The sequence below is a fragment of the Neomonachus schauinslandi genome, chromosome 5 (assembly GCF_002201575.2).
Source record: "Neomonachus schauinslandi chromosome 5, ASM220157v2, whole genome shotgun sequence".
NCBI lineage: Eukaryota > Metazoa > Chordata > Mammalia > Carnivora > Phocidae > Neomonachus > Neomonachus schauinslandi.
The window spans coordinates 171,956,826-171,977,308 of record NC_058407.1 but is presented as its reverse complement, the minus strand read 5'-3'; the positions used below and the strand labels follow the sequence as shown (position 1 = coordinate 171,977,308).

The 20,483-nt window shown below is 56.8% G+C and overlaps 1 protein-coding gene across 2 annotated transcripts in view; it reads left to right on the top strand.

Moving 5' to 3' along the window:
* LOC110571926 (Grid2 interacting protein) overlaps positions 1-16,636 on the top strand; it is a 33,349-nt gene extending 16,713 nt beyond the window's left edge. For both annotated transcript variants that reach the window (XM_021680122.1, XM_044915732.1), the window contains 20 exons: positions 113-361; positions 585-670; positions 3,259-3,328; positions 4,183-4,277; positions 4,585-4,768; positions 7,464-7,618; positions 8,493-8,639; positions 8,907-9,004; positions 9,184-9,301; positions 10,063-10,418; positions 10,814-11,230; positions 11,769-11,856; positions 12,666-12,743; positions 13,259-13,455; positions 13,795-13,950; positions 14,090-14,176; positions 15,068-15,197; positions 15,295-15,413; positions 16,116-16,280; positions 16,520-16,636. In XM_021680122.1, coding sequence (XP_021535797.1) covers positions 113-361; positions 585-670; positions 3,259-3,328; positions 4,183-4,277; positions 4,585-4,768; positions 7,464-7,618; positions 8,493-8,639; positions 8,907-9,004; positions 9,184-9,301; positions 10,063-10,418; positions 10,814-11,230; positions 11,769-11,856; positions 12,666-12,743; positions 13,259-13,455; positions 13,795-13,950; positions 14,090-14,176; positions 15,068-15,197; positions 15,295-15,413; positions 16,116-16,280; positions 16,520-16,591 — 3,067 coding nt within the window. In that variant the 3' untranslated portion in view covers positions 16,592-16,636. The remainder of the gene's footprint in view (positions 1-112; positions 362-584; positions 671-3,258; positions 3,329-4,182; positions 4,278-4,584; positions 4,769-7,463; positions 7,619-8,492; positions 8,640-8,906; positions 9,005-9,183; positions 9,302-10,062; positions 10,419-10,813; positions 11,231-11,768; positions 11,857-12,665; positions 12,744-13,258; positions 13,456-13,794; positions 13,951-14,089; positions 14,177-15,067; positions 15,198-15,294; positions 15,414-16,115; positions 16,281-16,519) is intronic.
* The last annotated feature ends 3,847 nt before the right edge of the window (positions 16,637-20,483 follow it).

Below are 20,483 nucleotides of genomic sequence, written 5' to 3'. Positions count from 1 at the left end.
GGGGCGCGAGAGCCTAGGGCGGCGCCCGCAAGAAGGAGCCTTTAGGCCGCGGTTTGGCACGATCGGGGCGCGGTCTGGGGGCGCGCCCCGACTCTGCGGTCCTCGCCGGCAGGATCTTCATCCCCAAGAAGCACCGGGCGCGCTTCGACGAGGTGGTGTCGCAGGGTCTGCTGGGCAAGCTGTGCCGCGCCCGAAGGGCGCAGGGCGCACAGCGGCTGCGCCGGAGCCGCAGCGAGGAGCGCCCCGAGCGCCTCCTGGTGTCCACTCGCGCCAGCGCCGCCCCGCGCCGCCCCGACGAGCCGCCCCTGCGCAAGGCTGCCTCGCTGCTGGGCGGCCGCGCGGGCCCGGGGGGCACGCGCAGGTACCCGGGGCGCGCGGGCACGGGCCGCGGACCTAGTCAGTGGGCTGGAATGAAGATCTGGGCAGAGGGCGCGGGGTCGGGGCGTGGACACCTGGGGTGGGGGTCACGAGAGATTAAGGGGAGCAGGACACGGGACATCTCTATCCCCTACGTCCCCCAGCCTCCCTCTCCCCAGGGCAGGGCACGCTGCCAGCCCCCCACCCCACCCCTTCTTTCTCCCCAGGACAGTCCGAGTCTACAAGGGCAACAAGAGCTTCGGCTTCACGCTGCGCGGTCACGGGCCTGTCTGGATCGAGTCTGTCCTGCCTGGTGAGGGGTGGGCGGGTTGTCCAGGATGGGGTGAAGGACCTTCTTAGGCCCATACTAAGTAGCCCGTCTCCCCCCACCCCCGGCTCTGCCCCCAGGTTCTAACTTCATGTAGTCCGTGTCCTCTAAGTATCCCAGAGGGGACATCCAAGTTGGGGCAAACCCTCAAAGGGTCACCTTTGAGCCAAGAGAGCCAAGTTCTCCATCCAGACCTTTCCTATGTCCCCGGGGAGGGCTGAGGGCACTGCCCCAGACACTGGGGGAGCCAGGACACACCTGACACCCACCCAGGCTGCACCCAATCAACCTGCCCTGTGTGGAGTGCCCACTGTGAACTTGGCACTTGCTGGGCAGGCCAGACTCAGAGAGGCATCAGGCCCTCAGGGCCTCTGCCCACTATCCAGTCCCCTACCCCCGATCTGGACTGTCCTCTTGCCCCCACCCAGCCTGCCTCTTTTTGCTCCTGGAATGGTGACATCTTGAAGAAAGCAGAGCCTTCTCCGTGCAGGAATTCTTTCTTCCTGCCTCTCCAGGGTGGGTGGAGAGAAATTCATTTCTTCCTGTGGCAGCACATTCCACTGTGGAAGGTCTCTGTGGGGCAGAAATGTCTCCTGGTGCTAAACTGAACTCTCCCTCCCAGTAACCACCGGGTCACCCGGGTCACCCGCTCTCTCTGTCCTGCACCCATACCCTCCCAGCACCTGTGGATGATGCTCCTGGTGACACATCCCCATTGCTGAGTCCTTTCTACCCTCCCTCATCTCACACCTCCAGTGCAGGGATTTGTGGGTTGGACATCTGATCCCCAGGAAAGTGCCTTAGTGCCTTTGCATCATTGTTCCAGCCATCAGATCATTTTAAGACCGAATCCTGATGACTGATATGTTGTAGTTCTCCTCGGATTTGTGCATTACTAAGTTGTTGACACAGTGTTGTAGGGGAAAGGCCCACATTGGTCCTCTAGAAAGGAGTCATCTCTCCTCTTTGTCTCTTCCAACTGTGCCACCACGAGCACCACCAGTTCCCACCACCCCCATGTGGGGTGCAGCCAGGGATACTTTGCCTGGGGCCATGTTTAAGATCCAGGGGTGCTATTCTCCCCAACCTAGCCTCTAGGCTGGTAACCCCATGCCTTCCTTGTCATGGGAAGCCAAACGGATGCTTCAGTGAGAGCTTTTACAGATGGGGAAACTGAGGCCTTTAGAGGCTCTGGCAAAGCAAGGACCAGAACCTGGGATTTCCTGACTCCTGATCCAGTGATCTTGAATCCCCAGCTACAAACCCTCTGGCCCTTCCACCCCAGGCTGGCCCAAGCTTCCAGACAGGCCAGGTTGGATTCATCACCACCATCACCTCTCCCCTCCCCGCCTCTTCAGTCTGGGGGTAGGGAGGAAGGACTCCCCTTCCCCAGCAGGTCTTCCCTGAGCATCTCTCTTCCTCCCCTGACAGTACCCACAGCCTGAGAGAATGCCTCACAATCTGAGAGTACATTTTCTTTAGGCATTTGTCACTTACCCCACTTGTTGCCCAATCAAATTTAGAGGAACAGCTGACAAAAGAGGCAGAAATCCACAAGAGCATCCACAGGAGCAAACTACCAGCCCCATCCCTAGGTGTTAGGTACTGGGTTAGGTCTGACCTTCAGCGCCACCAGGGCAGAGAATCAGCTGCTCCTTTGTGTTTAAAACGCAGGTTTTACCATTATTATTCAGGTATGGTGAGGCCAACAGATCAGGAGATGATGGCCATTGGAAAAAGAGTTTGTCCCTCACAGTTCCCAAGAGGAGGGGGCGTGGCCACACCCTGCACGGCCACACGGGGCGGGGAAGGATCGGGCAAGGCAGGCTAAGCAGGTACAGGATTAGTTGCAGCAGGCTCTGAGGCATAGGAGCTGTCCCCAGTGAGTCTGCAGGTACCTGGCCCTGGGAGCTTAGGGCAGGGCGCAGTCGTGGCCCAGGGTGTGAGAGCTCCATAGGGAAGGGCGTTGGGTGTGGGCTCTGGACTGGTTGGTTTGCATACAAGAGGCACTCTTCAGAGCCAGTTATTTACCACGTAGGGCTTGGCTAGCCACCGAAGGGCAGTGTTTCCAGGGTCAGCAATGGCCCCAAGATGCCAAAGCCTCAGGAAGTACAGAAACAAACAAGCGTGATTAATACACCATGTTTCCCAGCCTGGGGGAGGAAGCTCCCTCCCTGTAGACAGGTGCATTTTCTCCTGATGACAAAGGCACAGAGGAATCTAGGATGTGAACCGTTATGGGTGGGGCAGAGAACAGTATGGAGCGGGCTTCTCAGCAGGTGCACAGATGCTACAGAAAAATGGCTCCCAAGACCTTCTTTATTTTTCCCCCTTCTCCAACAGCTCAGGGCTGACCAGTGGTCCACACTGAGCCCCAAACCCTCCCACCCCCACCCAAGGGCTCACTCCCTGCTCAGAGCAGCTGAGAGCAGAGGGGTGCTGGGTCTAATGTGGGATCTGCTGGCCTGAATTTGGCTCTCCTTGGCAACTCATCCCATTTGGCACCTGTAAAATGGGTTCACAGAGTGCAGCCCTGCCCAGCTGACCAGCACATGCTCTCTTCTGGCTTCTAGGGAGCCCGGCTGACAATGCGTCCCTCAAGTCAGGCGACCGGATCCTCTTCCTCAATGGACTGGACATGAGGTCAGAGGCTACTGGGGACATCAAAGCTTGGTGACAAACCATCCTCTGAGACTCCTGGCTCTTGGGACACCTAGGCCATGGTCCCAATCTCCTATGACCAGTTTGTCCCCAGGATCTGCCCCTCTTCCTATGGGATCTCTTGAATCTGTACCCTCACACTAGACAGGATGTCAGTTTAGCCTTCCAACTAGAAAATACCCCAGCTCCATGCAAGGGACACAGAGAGTTTTTTGTTGTTGCTGTTTCTTTTTGGTTTTATTTTTTTATTTTATTTTTTTAAAGGACTCTTTTTTAAAAAATATTTTATTTATTTATTTGATAGAGGGAGAGAGATAGCGAGAGCAGGAACACAAGCAGGGGGAGTGGGAGAGGGAGAAACAGGCTTCCTGCCGAGCAGGGAACTCGATGCGGGGCTCAGTCCCAAGACCCTGGGATCATGACCTGAGCCACCCAGGTGTCCCTGTTTTTGTTTTTAAAGATTTTATTTTTAAGTAATCTCCACACCCAACGTGGGGCTTGAACTTACAACCCCAAGATCAAGAGTCACATGCTCTACAGGCTGAGCCAACCAGGTTCCCAGGCAACACAGAATTAAATGAACCATGAGTGTCTTGCCCTTGAGGGGGAGCCCTGCCTAGGGATGACATGGGCACAACCCCTCTGCACCCAGAAGTGTCCAGCTTGTCCTGGGCCTGGAGCTTCTCCTGCAGAGAAGATAAATGAGCAGGAGAGGCAGGGCCCTGGCTGCTGTGCACTGCTGAGCAGTCTCTACAGGCAGGACAGGGAGATCTGGTGGGTGGCCGTGGACATCGCTCATCCTGGTCAGGCCCTCCCGGGCCATCTCTTCTTGGCAGGAACTGCTCCCATGACAAGGTGGTATCCATGCTTCAAGGCAGTGGCGCGATGCCCACACTGGTGGTGGAGGAGGGGCTCGTCCCATTCGCCAGCGGTGAGACGCCCACGGCCACTTGGCTTTGTGGCCCACAGAGACCCTGCCAGGGCCTCCACATGTGGGACTTACAAGTCTGCAGAGGACTCTGCTTTTCCCCCAACCCTGCAGCTTCCCTCCCCAGGTGGTGCTGTAGATTCCAGTGGGGCAGCCTCAGGGCCCTGCCTGGGGCTGTCCCATCCCCGTCCCCAGCTCCGGGCAGTAGGTGTGCCTCCCAATGCCCAGCACTCACCCCAGCTGCCAGAGAAACCGCATCTGACCCGGGATGCTGGGTCAGATGTGTCTCTCCTGCCTGTGGCCCCGACAGACTCTGATTCCTTGGATTCCCCCAACCCGTCCTCGGCGCTCACCTCCCTGCAGTGGGTGGCAGAGATCCTGCCCTCCAGCATCCGGGTGCAGGGGAGGACTTTCAGCCAGCAGCTGGAGCACCTACTCACGCCTCCCGAGCGCTATGGGATCTGCCGGGCCCTTGAGAGCTTCTTCCAGCACAGGTGGCTGGGCCAGAGCGGTGGTGGGAGCTGCCCTGGGTGGGCCCCAAATCCTGCTCAGACTCACCATTTGGGTCTCCCTGCCTGTGCCTCCTGAGCCCCCTGCTCCTGGGAGAGACTCAAAGAAAGCAGCCGCTGGTACCAGGGGCCCCCGGGTGGTGGGCAATCAAGGTGCCCTACCACAAACCCTGACTCTGAAACCTCCTAGCCACGTGACCTAGCCTCTGTCAAGTGAAGCAGTGACCTCTGCAAAGTTGTTTGTGGGAAGGTCACAGGACTACTAGCCTGTGGGCATTTGCCACCGGCCACTGAGCCTGTTGGGGTTGATTTGGTGTCTTCCTTTTTGTACCTGAGTAGCAGCAGCCTGCGTCTATCACACTCCTCGGTCCGTAGGGTCATTGTCATGGTCTGTGCAAACCCCTCACCTGTTCACGCCCTTTTCCTTTTTTGTTTAAACAGCTTTATTGAGGTATAATTCACACCCCCTATGTACAGTGCACTGGATTTTAATTGACAAATCTGTGCACCCATCACCACACTCAGTTTTTGAACATTTTCACTCAAAAAGAAACCCTGCAGCTCTTCACTATCACCCCCTCCCCTTCTGCCCCTTCCTCCCCTGCACCCCCCCCCCCCCCCGCCCAAACAACAACCACGAATCTACTTTAGTGTCTCTGTGGCTTTCCCTATTCTGGGCTTTCATGTGAATAGGATCCTATAGTATGTGGGCTTTGATGTCTGGCTTCTTTCACTCAACATCATGTTTTCAGTGTTCATCCAAGTGATAGCATCTACTTCTTCCCTTTTTCATGGCCAAATAACATTCCATTGCGTGGATAGACCACATGTTGTCTGTCCATTCATCCGTGATGGACACTTGGCTTGTCTCCACCTTTCCTTCCCTTTTAGCTCCACTCCCTCTTCTGTGTCCCTCCCCTTCCCAAGGTCACCAGTCCGATGAGTTTAACAGGGCTCCTTTTGTCTGACATGTTCTTGAAGTGTGGGCATTGCTGTTTTGTAGGATGTGTTTTTTGTTTTGTTTTTTTTTAAGTTTCATTTATTTAAGTAATCTCCACACCCAATATGGGGCTCGAACTCATGACCCTGAGATCAAGAGTCAAATGCTTTTCCAACGGGGCCAGCCAGGTGCCTCCCATGGGATGTATTTTTGGTCTACATTAGAATTGTGGCTATCCTGTGCACATTCTGTGACTTTTTTCCCCACCAAACCCTATGTGTTTAGATCTGTCCATGTTGCTCGTGTACATGTAATACATTGTTTACAACTACAGCCAAATTCCTGTGGATCAAGGGTCCAGGTCTGATCTATTTACCTGCCAATGACAGACACAGGCTTGTCACCACTCTCTTCCATCTTGACAGCAGTGATGAACATCATTGTGCACATTTCCCCGTGGTGCTGTGTACAATTCATTTGGAATTTATATCTAAGAGCTGCATTGCTGGATATTAAGGTATTTGTTTATTTAATTTGACTAGGTCATCCAAAATTGCTTCCCAGAGCACTGCTGTCTCTCACCTGCAGTGCACCTGGGCCCCCCATCCCCACGTCCTCACCAACACTGGGCACCATCCAGCTTTCTACTCATGCTAGTCTTTTAGGCATAAAGTGACATCTTATTTTATTTGGGGTTTTGAAATGACTATTTTAAACATCTTTGAATATCCTTGTCAGTCTTTTCTGTTTCTTTATCTCTAGATTACCTGTTTAGACCCTTTGCCCATTTTCATTTTACTGGGCTTTTTGTTCTTATTGATTTGCAGGAGTTCCTTGTATATTTTAGATACTGAGTCCTTGTTGATTTTAGACATTGCAAACATCTTCTCCCATTTGTTACTTGTTACTACTTCTGTTATATATAATATCATTGTGTCCAAGTTGGGCTTCTTTGAACAGATATCTTTGCTTTTATAAAATCAAATTCAATACGTTTTGGGCCTTATGGCTTTGGCTTTTGAAATTTTAAGAACTCCTTCCCTACCCCTAGGCCAAAAAATATTCTCCTACACTGTCTTCTATTAATTTTACCATTGTATTTTTCATACTTTGTTTTTTATCCACCTAGAGTTCATCCTTATGTGTGGTGTTAGTTTTATTTTCTCATATAATGCAAGGATCAGCAAACTACTTCTACAAAGGGCCACATAGTAAATATTTTAGGCTTTGTGGGCCATATGGTCTCCATAGAAACTATTCAACCCTGCCGTTGTGGCTCGAAAACAGCCATAGACAATATGTAAACACCCAGTCATGGCTGTGTTCCAATAAAACTTTTTTTTACAAAAACAGAAGGTGGGCCAGATTTTGGGTCACAGGCCATCATTTGCCAATCTCTGCTATAGTGAGTCAGTTTACCCAATACACTCTGTGTGTTTTCATCATATGGCGACTCTGTGAGGTAGATGCTATTTTTATCCACATTTTACAGAAGAGGAAACTGAGGCACAGGGGAATTAAGTAACTTGAGAAAGGTCACTTGGCTGGTAAGTGGCAGAGCCAGGATTTGAATCGGGGGAAGGGGAGCCCATCGCCAGAGCCTGCCTTCCTACCTTCCCCACTTCTCTGTCTTGGCAGGGGTGGGTTCTGTGGCCTGGAAGAGCCCCCTTGTCCATCTCTCCCTCCCCCGCATGGTGAGCCCCTGAGTCATGAACCCCTTGCTCCTGCACCCTCCCCCAGGAACATTGACACCCTCATCGTAGACATCTACCCGGTGCTGGACACACCTGCCAAACAAGTTCTTTGGCAGTTCATCTACCAGCTGCTGACTTACGAGGAGCAGGAGCTCTGCCAGGAGAAAATTGCATGTTTCCTGGGCTACACGGCCATGACAGGTAAGCAGCCTCTCCCCCTGCCCAGCACACCCGGTGAAGAGCCAGACCCCTGTCCTCAGATGACAGCCGACCTGGGCCTCTCCCACAGACAGATGCGCCTCCGTAGCCTGCAGACACATGCCGGGCGCACCCAGGCTGGTCGCACACTTGGCCCCACAGATGTGCCTTCCCCGCTCAATGCTTAAGTAGCATCTGCCACATTACCTTAGACTTTAGACACCCTACCTATCCGCCCAGAATCCCTGGCTTTGCACCCACAAAATGGGAGTGGTCTTAATGGCTGTGCACTGCACGCCAAGAAACGTGTTGCAGATCAAGAAATTCACGTGGTTGCCGTCCATAGAGCTGGAGAGCGAGGACACAGCCAGGTCGGGCCTGGCTGCTGGGCCTTGAGGCACACAGACGCCCACTAGGGCCTGCCGGGCCATGTGCGGCCTCAGCCTCCCACTGCTGCCCACCTCTTACAGCGGGCCCCACGTGCCCAGAAAACCATGCACTTCACCGTTTAGGCCACAGGAATCGGAAGTGGGCCAGACACTATGCACTTGTTCTAGGCCCTCTGCACCTGCTGCGTCGCAGCCTACACATCTCCCGTGAGCTGGCCCTCGGCTGCCCACCATCCCTTGTCCTGGGGACCCACAGTGTGCTGGGGGAAGCTCAAAGGTTTTAGCAAGAGGCTCAGAGTATAGGCTGGCCAGCGGATGTTCCATATGTCTGCCTAGACCCAGAATCTTCCATCTCAGGCCACATGGCAAGCAGGGCCTGGGGTCACAGATTGGTGCAAACAGTGGTTGCCTTCACCCCTCCTGTGTTTGGAAGCCCTTTGTCTGGCTGAGAGGACAAGGGCCCATCTCCTGCTCATGTCACACTGCAGAGCCGGAGCCCGAGCTGGACCTGGAGCCGGAGCCCGAGCCCGAGCCCGAACCAGTGCCCGAGCTGCAGCAGCGAAGCTCCCTGAGAGCCTCGTCCATGTGCCGCCGCAGCCTCCGGTCCCAGGGCCTGGAGGCCAGCCTCAGTTGCGGTGAGGCTCTGGCCTGAAAGGCGGGACAGTGTGTGAGGGTGCCACCAGGGCTCGGTCTTCCCGCCTGCAGAATGGGGTTGGTGGGATGAGAAATGCCCAAGAACAGGTTGGGCAGGGCTGAGTGATGGCCCTCCTGGGGCTACGGGGCTTGCTGGTTCTTTCTTGATGGCTGCCCATGGGGCCTGGGCTGGAACCCAAGCCTTAGAGCTCAGAGGGGTTACTAGATCTCCCCATGGTGGACTCCACCCTCCCCGATTCCCCTGGCAGGTCCCGGCGACTGCCCCGAGATGCCTCTTCCTCTAATCCCAGGCGAGCGCCAGGCAGGCGACGGCACGTCCCTCCCTGAGACCCCCAATCCTAAGATGGTGAGACCCCATTGTCTACCCTCCTGGTGGTTCATGTGACTCCTGGGAATAGGTGTCCCATGGGGCTGGGGCAGATGCCTGCCTCCCAGATCACCCAGGCCTGGCCTCTGAGGCCATGTGAGGGCCTCATGGAGGAGGTAATGGTGGGCTGGACTCACCCTGGCCTCCTCTCCCTGAAGATGTCAGCCGTCTATGCGGAGCTCGAGTCCAGACTGAACAGCAGCTTCAAAGGGAAGGTGGGGACCACGTCCAGATCCCGTGCCTCCCCACCAGGGCCCAGCCCGGCAGGCCCAGCAGGTAGGGGCTCAGCCAGCCCTGGTTCCTGGGAGCAGCACTGGCCTCTGGCCTCTGGGCTATCTGTCTGGGTGTTGCCCCCATCTGGGGCACATCCTTGGAGCCTCCCCTTTGCTCCGTGACCACATAATTGAGTTGTGGGGAACCTCAGCAGCCTGCATGGCAAAGGTCCATAGAGGTCAGGGTTGTCACAGGCCTTCGCATGCCCCCCTCTGATCCTTACCCTTACTGCAGATTTAGAAAAGCAGAGGTCCTCCCCCAAAGGAGCCCCAGGTGAGCCTGTGGCTGTTGGATCAACGATTAAGTGCATGCATTGCTCTGTGAATGGCACAGCTAGGAAGATGGTTTCTCTGCAGTTCAGAAGGCAGGACCCCTGGGCACCGTTCCTGTTAGCCAAGGGTCTGTTGGGTGTGGGAGGTGCCTCATGATCCTTGATCTGGGACCTGGGAAGGCTCCTCTGCCCTTTCAGTTGTGTTGAGTTGGCCCCAGGTGGGACCCCGAAGTCCCTTCCAAGATGAGCGGGGGTCTGGCCTCTCCTGGGGCTAAGTAGTGTTCCCCCTCACCTACTCTGACCTTTGATTTCCCTCAGGGAAGGGCCTGGGGTGGAAGGGTCATCTAGGGTCTTCTTGTGCTGTATCCAGAGAGGGAAAGGAAGGTGCGCAGGGGCACAAAGCCAACCTGCCCCAGGCCCCTCCCCTCCAGCCTGCACCTGGAACCCAGATACTGACTGAAGAAGGGTCCTCACACTTGATCCCCCACCCCAGGGCCCAGGACCCTGTCCAGCGTCTCATGGCCCAGCGAGCAGCACCTGCCCTCCCCCTGCTACTACCCACTGTGTTCAGGGGGCCTGGCCTCCCCCAGCAGCTCTGAGTCCCACCCCTACGCCAGCCTGGACAGCAGCAGGGCGCCCTCCCCACAGCCAGACCCCGGGCCCATCCGCTCCGACAGTCCCCCCAGCCCGGACCCTGCCCGCCCGCCGAGCCGCAGGAAGCTCTTCACTTTCTCCCGCCCCGTGCGAAGCCGGGATACTGACCGCTTCCTGGATGTGCTGAGTGAGCAGCTGGGCCCCCGGGTCACTGTCGTGGATGATTTCCTGAGCCCTGAGAATGATTATGAGGAGGTGAGCACATGCCAGCAGATGTGGAGGGCCAGGGGCCCAGGTGTGACACGGGGGGTCTGGAAGGGGAACAGGGCTCCTGCAAGAGGCCTGTTGCCCTTGGGATCTGCCCCAGGCTACTCCTCTCCCTGCCCCAGTCCATCCTAGAATCTGTCCCAAGCTACCCCACTCCCTGGCTGAGCTATCCCACCCTTTGACTCAGCTGTAACACCGCTCACTCAAGGCTCCCCCATATTCCTTGTCTGAGGTCACCCCATTCCTTCTCCCAGACTACTTGTCAGGCCATCCTACCCACAGCCTCAGGCTATCCCACCAGACTAGCCTGTCCTTGTCCCCAGCTAGCCCGCTCCCTGCCCCAGGCTATCCCACCCTCCCTCACCTTGCTCTGTGCCCGGCAGATGAGCTTCCACGATGACCAGGGAAGCTTTGTGACCAATGAACGGAGCAGCGCTAGTGAGTGCATCAGCAGCAGTGAGGAAGGCAGCTCCCTGACCTACTCCTCCATCTCCGACCACATTCCCCCGCCCCCGCTCAGCCCCCCGCCTCCACCACCTCTGCCCTTCCATGACCCCAAGCCCGGCTCCCGCACCCCTGATGGTCCCCGGGGCCCTGCTCAGGTGCTGGCCAAGCCCCTCACCCAACTCAGCCACCCAGTCCCTCCACCGCCCCCGCCACCCCTGCCCCCACCGGTGCCCTGTGCACCCCCCATGCTGTCCCGGGGCCTGGGCCACCGCCGAAGTGAGACCAGCCACCTGAGCGTCAAGCGCCTGCGGTGGGAGCAGGTGGAGAACTCGGAAGGCACCATCTGGGGTCAGGTAGGCGACCGGGGGCCTCGGGGTGCCCTGTACCAGGGGAGGCTGGCCTGGCCAGCAGCACTGAAGACAAGACCCTGTCCAGTTTCTAGCCCCTGGCATTTCCCTGCTTCCGTTCCCCCAGCATCGGAAGCCCAGGGCAGCTCCGGTGAACTCACCCCCTGCAAAGGACCCCTCAAGACAGGGCCAGGCCTCTCAGCCACCTCCTTAAGCCCCCTTGGTTGGCTGCAGCCCCTCTGCAGTCCCTTGATCCCCCTGCTCCAGTGCAACTTGCTGCCTCCTGCATGGAGCGTTCCAGGTGTGTGTGCGTTATTGACCTCACGAGGAGGCGGCTCACCGCCTCATCACTTGGATGATTTAGCTTCTTCTGCGGTGCGGTCTCTTCTGGTCCTCAGGTTTCTCCCAGGGCCTGATGAGGGCTCTCCCTCGGTAGCTCCCCAGGTGGCTTAGAGGATGGGGGGGCTGGGGGGAGGATGGCAGTCCAGCTGCCAGTGTTCCTCATCCCCCTGAACTTCCCCCCCCCGCCCCCCGCCCATTGCAGCTCGGGGAAGATTCTGACTATGACAAGTTGAGCGACATGGTGAAATATCTCGATTTGGAGCTCCATTTTGGCACCCAGAAACCTGCTAGTGAGTGGCCTTAGGGCCCTGGGGGAACCCTCGTACCAGGCCCTCTATGGAAGCCCACCTGCTGCCTTCTGTGGCACCCCAGGGCTTAGAGTCCCAGAGGTCTGCACTGACTGCCATTTACTTCCTGTGTCCCTGAGTTATTTAACCTCTCAGAGCTTCAGATTTCCCATCTGAAAGTGGAGATCATCATAGTAGCTGGTATTTATTGCATGCTTACCAAATGCCAGACACCCCCGTTTCTAAATTAATCCTGTGACAATTCTACACGGTAGGGACTGTGATTGCCCTAACTTCCTGATGAAGAGGCACAGAGAGGCTAGATAATTTGCTCAAAGTCACACAGCCAGAATAAGGGAGGAGGCATCCATATCTAGCCAACTAGATGTCCCTTCCAATCTCTCTGTCGTCCCCACCCTTCTCTGGGTATCTCCCTAGAGTCGTTAGGTGGGGCCAGGCTGCCAGGGATACTGTGTGTGGAAGGTGGTTGCAGGATGGAAGAGAAAGGGCTTGCCCATCCAGGAAGCATCTGCAAGGTGGAGAGGTGGTTGGTTCACCTTCCTTGGGCAGCTCAACCCCAAGGGCCCAGGGGAGAGAGGATGGGGGAGAGGCACCCACCATGCATGCTGAGTATGTTACACAGGCCGGAGAGTCCCTGAGTGGGAGACTGAGGAAGGAGGGGACTGGGGACACCTGGAGCTGATTCAGTTAAGGCCATATCAGGGGTTGTCCGGGCTGTTAGGTGTGGCCACCCCCCTCTTGGGCCCTCCCACCAGCCTAGCCTCCTCTCATTAAACCATTTTCCCTTCCAGAACCGGTGCCTGGGCCTGAGCCCTTCAGGAAGAAAGAGGTGGTGGAGATCCTGTCTCACAAGAAGGCCTACAACACCTGTGAGGGGTTGGGGAGTCCCAGGGGTTGTGGGGGACAGGAGGCGGCCCTCTCTCTGGGCCGCAGAGCTTTGGATCCACTTGTGTGGATGACACATTAGGTCTTGGGGGCCCGACACCGGCTGGGTGAAGGCGGCTTCTCGGGTCCTAGATCCCACCCAGGTGCAGCCTCCACCCTCTCGGGCCCCGTCCCTCCTTGGCCCCGCCCCCACGTGTGAGGGGCTCCCGGGTCCTGGCCACGCCTCCAGCCGTCGCTTACTCTCCCTCTCGCGGTCTCCTCCCCCGTTTCCAGCTCCACTCCCACAGGCCCCACCCGTACCTAGGTGTGTCCCTTCGAGAACCTTGCCCTCACCTTTATTCGGCCGTGGGAAGGACCCTCTCCACCTCTGGGCCGGCTCCTGCCCCGCCCAGGTTCCTTGCCCCTCCCGGGCTCCACCCAGTCGCCCCGGGGAACTTCTGGGCCCCGCCCACCGTCCGCCTGGCCCCGCCCCGGCTCACCCTCGCGGCCCCGCCCGCAGCCATCCTGCTGGCTCACCTGAAGCTGAGCCCCGCGGAGCTGCGGCAGGTGCTCATGAGCATGGAGCCCCGGCGCCTGGAGCCCGCGCACCTGGCGCAGCTGCTGCTCTTCGCGCCCGACGCCGACGAGGAGCAGCGCTACCAGGCTTTCCGCGAGGCGCCCGGCCGCCTCAGCGAGCCGGACCAGTTCGTCCTGCAGGTGCTGCGGCCGTCACGGCCGCCGGGGGTCAGGGGGGTTGCTGCCCAGCGGCCTCGGCCGCCTCCGTCAGGGCTCTCGTTGTGACCGGGGCTTCGTGGGTCCCGCTCCCCTACCGCCACTGCGTCGCGCCTCTGAGTCCCAGTGTTACACCTTTAACGGCCAGTTCCCACCTGGGGCCCAAGGTAGAGGGGATTGAGCTTATTTTTTGTGCTTATGTTGGGGTTGTGCTTATTTTTCTTGAGGGAATGTCCGGCAGCCAGCTGAGCCCCACCCCAGGCTGCGGTGGGGCGGTGGGTCCCCTGGTGGGGCGGGTGAATCCTGGCCTTGCCTTGGTGACAGATGCTATCGGTTCCCGAATACAAAACCCGCTTGCGCAGCCTCCACTTCCAAGCCACCCTACAAGAGAAGACAGAGGAGATCCGGGGCAGCCTGGAGTGCTTGCGCCAGGCATCCCTTGAGCTCAAGAACAGCCGGAAGCTCGCCAAGATCCTGGAGGTCAGGGTGCACCCCCTCTCTGGTCACCCCACCTGCCTGTCTGCCCCCCGGGGCTTCCAGTCTGGAGACCCATCCTGAGAGTGGTTCCAGGGGGTGGGGTGAGGACCTGGGCAGGAACTGTCCATCTTCCTTTCCACAGTTTGTGTTGGCCATGGGCAACTATCTCAACGATGGACAGCCCAAAACCAACAAGACCACAGGCTTCAAGATCAACTTCCTGACAGAGGTGAGAGGACCAGTTGGCAGTAATCGATGAGCTTGCTCTACCGTCAAGGCTGGGAAGGCCAGGCCCAAACCAAGTTGTGGCAGAGGAGAGGAGAGAATATCAGGACCACAGAGGGCCCCTCCCCCAGGAGGAAAAGCTGGCTGCCCGAAGGCCAGGATGTAACTGCTGTAAAGGTTGGGGTGGGGGCTTTTCCAAGCCAAGCCTCAGGATCTGGAAAAAGGGAGTGTGGGGGGGGGGCAGGGAGAGAAGATTCCAGGAAGAAGGAGGGAATCCCACCTGGTAGGTTCTGTGCCCTTAATACCACCACCACTGCCAAGCTGTCCTACCCCCCAAAAAATCTAGGATCTGAAAAAGGACAGCGTGAATATACAGCCTTCCCGCTCTTTCTGGGACCTTTCCCCAGGGTACCTTTCGTTGTTTTAAAAAGAGAGGAAGAAAGATTCCATTTGTAGATATGAATGTTTTAGGATGTCTGAGGCACAGATGGGCCACAGATGGTTCCCGAAAACCACAAGAGCAAAGATATGTGAGTGGTGCTCCCCCAGAGGTCAGAAAATCTTGGACTATATCTGCCGACAAGGGCATGCTCCCAAGGACAGGACACCTGGTGACCTCCTCTAGCTGGTGGCTATGGGCTGGTTCCTGGGTGGGAGGAAGGGGCGGTGTCTCAAAGATCTGGGCCAGGGAACCTCCAAATGCCTTGGGGAGGCCTTTGGGCATCCCAGCAGAGCTTCACAGTGAGGAATATTAGCAACTTTGGAGTTGGTGAGTGTCAAGGGCCAGGAATTGCCGCCACAGTCCAGGAGAAGTGGGGCCAAGAGTACCCAGACCCATGTGATCAGGAATCTGATGGGGTCCTTGAAGAGGATGTATGTTGGGCATCACTTGCAGCTCAACTCCACCAAGACTGTGGATGGGAAGTCCACATTCCTGCACATCCTTGCCAAATCACTGAGCCAGCACTTTCCAGAACTCCTGGGCTTTGCTCAGGACCTGCCCACTGTGCCCCTGGCTGCCAAAGGTAGGCTGAGTGGATGGGCAGTGGGCGTGGAAGCAGAGGTGTTGCTGTCCTGGGCTGGGAGGTCAGTGCTCATGCGGCTCTCTTCCCTTCCCTACAGTCAACCAACGGGCCCTGACCAGTGACCTGGCTGACCTCCATGGCACCATCAGTGAGATACAGGCTGCTTGCCAGACCATGTCCCCCTCCAGTGAGGACAAGTTTGCTGTGGTCATGACGGTATCCAGTGAGCAGCCTGTCCGAGCACCAGGGTGGACCCTGGGGTAGCCAAGTAGAACTAGCTGTCACTCCAGCGGCCACCGCAGACCCCGTGTCCCGGCAGAGATTCTGGGCAGAGGCTGCTGTGGGTGGGCCCGGGGGTCCCGGCAGAGGGTCCATCCTGGTGATTTAGAAGCCAAGCACTTACACCAAGTCTATGTAACTAAGAGGAGCTTTTTTGACTGTCCAAAAGCTGCTGCCTTGCCCCATCTGTCCTCGTGGGCAGGAGAGCCCAGGTTTAGGTCACAAGATAGAGGGAGTGACCTGCCAGGCCTTGGCCAGCCAAAGGCAGTCAGGAGAGGGGCACGTTGCCACTGAGCACAGTTAGGGACGAAGGCTACAGGGAAAAAAAAAAAAAGGAGAGATCAAAGTCAAGAGAGTGCCAGGGGGCCACTGTAAGTGGGTGTTGGAGGAGGGGGTCATGCATCTGAGAAGAGCCCAGGGTGGGGAGAGGGCTGCCCTACAGAGACGGCAAGTGGACGGCCTTGGGGCTGCGCTGGATGCGTCAGGCTCCGGGAGCAACTGAGAGGGCAGTGTGCCAAGGCACTGGAGCCCCTGGACACAGCCCAGTTCCTGGCTGAGCACAGGGCACAGGGCAGGCGGGAGCCGGGCAGCGAGGGAACCCGAGGGCACCTGGCGGTTTCCTTAACGGAGGCTGATCAGTCCTTCCTAGAGACGGCCCAGCCGGTGCTGCGGGCCCTGGACGGGCTGCAGCGCGAGGCCATGGAGGAGCTGGGCAGGGCGCTGGCCTTTTTCGGCGAGGACTCCAAAGCCACCACCTCCGAGGCCTTCTTTGGCATCTTCGCAGAGTTCATGAGCAAGTTCGAGGTGAGCCATGATGGAAGGCGTAAGGGGTCTCTTAGAAGTCCCTCCAGAGGTCAAATGCGGGGGCCTCCATGAAGCCCAGATCGGGAAACGGGCTCCAGCAAGTGTGATGTGACCCCCACGGGGCCAACAGGTCTCTTCCCTGGCTCTCTGGGGAGTGGGGGGAGGAGATGAGGCAGGGCAGGGATCAGGGGCTCCTGGGACCACTGACCAGCCCCTCCCATGTGCCCCTTCCTCCCCAGCGAGCACTCAGTGACCTGGAGGCTGGGGATGGCCCACGCAGCTCAGGGATGGTTTCACCCCTGGCCTGGTGACCTGCGGAGCCCGTCCTGCCTGAGGCCTGTCCCAGTGGCCTGGAGCAGCCCAGAGCGGCCTGGGTGTGGGAGATGGGGCCCGGCCTCCCCGTGTCTCCAGCTACCTCAGCCATCAGGCTCTGGGCAACGGGAAAGTGCAGGGTCCGCCGGCTTCCCCTCTGTGGGCCTTGGCACCCACCGGGGGCATGGGGCAGAGAGAGGCGCCAACTCCCCGGGGAATGTGAACCTTGGCTGCCCACCGGCGTGCTCCCACTGGGAGGCCTGGCTTTGCCCCGCCTCACTCTGGGCCTTGGAGCAGGTGCTGGCTGTGCACACCCTCCGGACTCTGGTCTGGTCCCAGGGAAGGGTGGCGGGGCTGCGACCCGCCAGGGGACTGTGGGATGGCCCCCGCCCTGGGGCAGTGTCTGCTGTCTGCCCCACTGAGCTTGGCCAGAGCCCGCTCTGCCCCAAGCAAGGACATCCTAATCTCCTTTTGGAGCCTGCTTCCAGTGGGCTGGAGGGACACCCTTGCAGAACACGCACTCTGGAGCCTAGAGAAGGTGACAGACGCCCTGGAACATGCCATGCCAGTGGGCACAATAGGCCTTGAGGTCTCCCACCCAGCCCTGGCCTCCTGGGGCTGCTTGGAAGAAAGCGGGAGAAAGGACAGCCTCAGGTGCAGGGACCTGGGGGCCTGTGCACCTAGCCTGGGTCTTGGAAGCTGGAAGAAACTGCAGTTGGCTGCAGCCCAGAAGCAGGGCCGGCAGGACAAGTGCCGGGCAGGGATACAGGGGAGGACTGGATTGGGAAGACACGCTATGTCAGACTGGAGAATTGAGGGTTTTTATCCAGCAGACAAATTTAAGTCCAGTTTGGGGAGCCTGAGAATGGGATGGCGTGGGCAGGGTAGGGGCAGAGAGAACGGGAAGATGTTCAGGTGCTGGGTGAGTAGGACTTGGGCGCTGGTTGCCTGGCTGGGTCGTGGTGATGTTCCCTGGAATGGGTCACATGAGCAGAGCAGGTGTTGGACTGGATGACACAGTGGGACATGGCTGGGATCCCAGAGGCTGTTTCACACGTGTATCTGGAGGCCCTGGTGAGTTCGGGGGGTAAAGGAGACAGGGAGCAGGGGTGCTGTGGGCGGGGAGGATGGGTTAATTTCCTCCATCCTTCCCATGCTCCCTTTGGCAGTTTCGGGCATCAGGTAGATTCCTGTTGCCTCTTTCCTTAACTTTCTTCCAGAGAAGTCCAAAACGGGCTTTAAACTTGTCTCTTGGATTCTTTTTCTCTCCCTACATTCAAATGTCTAATGCTGCTCTTGGACAGTATTTGGGACCCGTTCAGTTCTTTTTTCAGTCTCCCACAGACTGCTCTTTGAGACCATGTATGTTCTTTCCTTGTGAGTGGGGAACTCACAGCCACCCTGTAAACCTGGGGCACCGGGGAGGGGGCTTAGTGGGTGAAATATCTGACTCTTGATTTCAGCTCAGGTCATGACCTCAGGGCCGTGAGATCGAATCCCATGTCAGGCTCCATGCTGGGTGTGGAGCCTGCTTAAGATTCTCTCTCTCCCTCTCCCTCCGTCCCTCCCCACCCTCGCTAGGCAGCTTTACTAGTCATGCAGGTCTCTCTCCCATGTCTGGGGCCTTGGCTGGGACAGCTGGGACGACTTCATGTGGCCTCTTATCCCCAGCCAAATAGCCAGGATGGTTCCCATGGTGGAGGCAGGGGTCCAAGAGAACCAAAGTCACAGAAAACTCCTTGAGGTCTAAGGTCAGACCTCAGACCTGGCACACCACCATTCCACCACAGTCTCCTGTCAAGTGACAAGGCCAGCCCAGATTCTAGGGGAGGGCTAATAGGCTCCACTCTTGATGAAAGATGATGCCAAGTCACATGGCAGGGGGTGTGGATTCAGGAGAATCGGGGCCATTTTCGCATCCGTCTACCACCTGCCTGCTTGGCCAGACATCCCGGTACAGATCCCAGCCTCTAAATCCTCAGTGGTCTCGGTCCTGCCAGCTCAGCTCTGGTTACCCATCTCACAGTTCCTCCTGGTGGCATGCTTATTCCTCTCTCTTACCTAGTCACCCATTACCTGTCTCCTGACTCTACTCCATCCAGTGGACAGCAACGCTCTGCACCTGCCTACGGTGATTAGTCTCCCTTCTGCTGGGGAAAGCACCCTGGTTTTCTTTTCTTTTTTTTTTTTTAAGATTTTATTTATTCATAAGAGACAGAGAGAGAGAGGCAGAGGGAGAAGTCCTGCCCAGGACCCTGGGATCATGACCTGAGCCGAAGGCAGACGCTTAACCATCTGAGCCACCCAGGCGCCCAGCACCCTGGATTTCATTTGGGAAATGATCCCTCCCCCACTCACAGGCCCTGAGGAGTGCTGATGGGACAAGGATGGTCTCGTGACTCTGGCTGGGTGGCTCAGAGTCCAGTTAAGACTCAAGTTAGCACTGTTTGGAAAGGGAGGCTCCCTCTCTTCTGGATAAATCGTTGGATGGATAGAGGGTGGAACCCTGGATGGGGCCGCGAGGACCACTATGTGGAGGACACTTGCCTGGGTATAAAGCCAATACAGGGAAGAAGAGGAGAGAAGACCACTCCATACATCTCTCTGTCCCTGAGTCCAACTATGCCTGAAGCAGACTTCCGGACTTGTCAGTCTCTGAGCCAATACATTTCGCCTCCATTTGTAAACTTTTAAAATTTATTTTAGTTTTTTGGGTTAGGCTGGTTTGAATGGGTTTCTGTCACTTGCAACACTAAGAGGGTTGGCTAAGAACACCCACAGATGGTTATGGATGTTCACTCTTTTCACATCCTCAATGAGCGCTCTTCATAATTGCATTGGCCAATACTTTTTGACTGCCTACTATGTGCCAGGCATCATACCGAGTACAAACACCTTGTGGGTCAGCCTCTCTGAGTTTGGTTTTCTAGGGTTCTACATCATGGTGATTCTATACCCGAGTCGGTACAAAGCCCTATATGTGAGCCCATATGTGCGCCATGGCCCCCCAGCAACTCCTCACCAAGTGACAAGCTGTGAATGCAAACATTTATGCCCCAGGCATAATTTACTTATTTCTCAATAATACTACCCAAATAACATAGCCTAATTACATGCCGCCTTTCCTAATCACACATGTTTACTAGGTAGTGTGCCCAACATTCTACATATTTTGGCTCATTTCACGTTCACAATAACCCTCTGAGATGGGTTTTTGTCCTCTCATTTTTTCAAATAAAAAGTGAAACTCAGGAAGGTTTGTGACTTTCTGCATCAAAAACTCAGCCCTACATGAAAGCCCATCCTCTGTGTGGAAATGTCTTCTTTGTGTTGCTCAACACAATTTTATAAATATATATATATTTGTAATCTCGACCTGCTATCTCCCTGACAGGAAGCCATGGGGCATGCTTGTTGTTCTTATCTTAACTGACCTTTATTGAAGCAACACCAGGCACTGTTTGCCCTCCCTTGGCAAATTCTCACACACCTAGGCTCGGGCTACCAGGTGTCGAGGTGCACCAACTACCCTGTCATCAGCTTGATTTCCCACTGGCCTGGCTGCTTCTAGCCTTTGCACACAGCGAGCGCTCAATCATTGCCCATTAAATCAAACCGCAATCACATCCAGATACAGGGCTCCCAAACTGCTCAGGAAAATGACCACCTTCCTCCTGTAAGATGGTTTGGCTGCATGTATCTGAAGCTCTAAGACAAGGGTTGCAAAGGAAAAGTCCACAGAGCAAACACAAGCAAACAAGGCAAACACAAGAAGTGGGCAGGCGCAAGAAAACGACACAAGACCAGGGACGGAGGGTAGTTGACATGGAGGAACAGGAGAGAGCATGGGGGCGCCAGGGAGCAAATGCCCTGTCTGCAGGGGGAATCAGC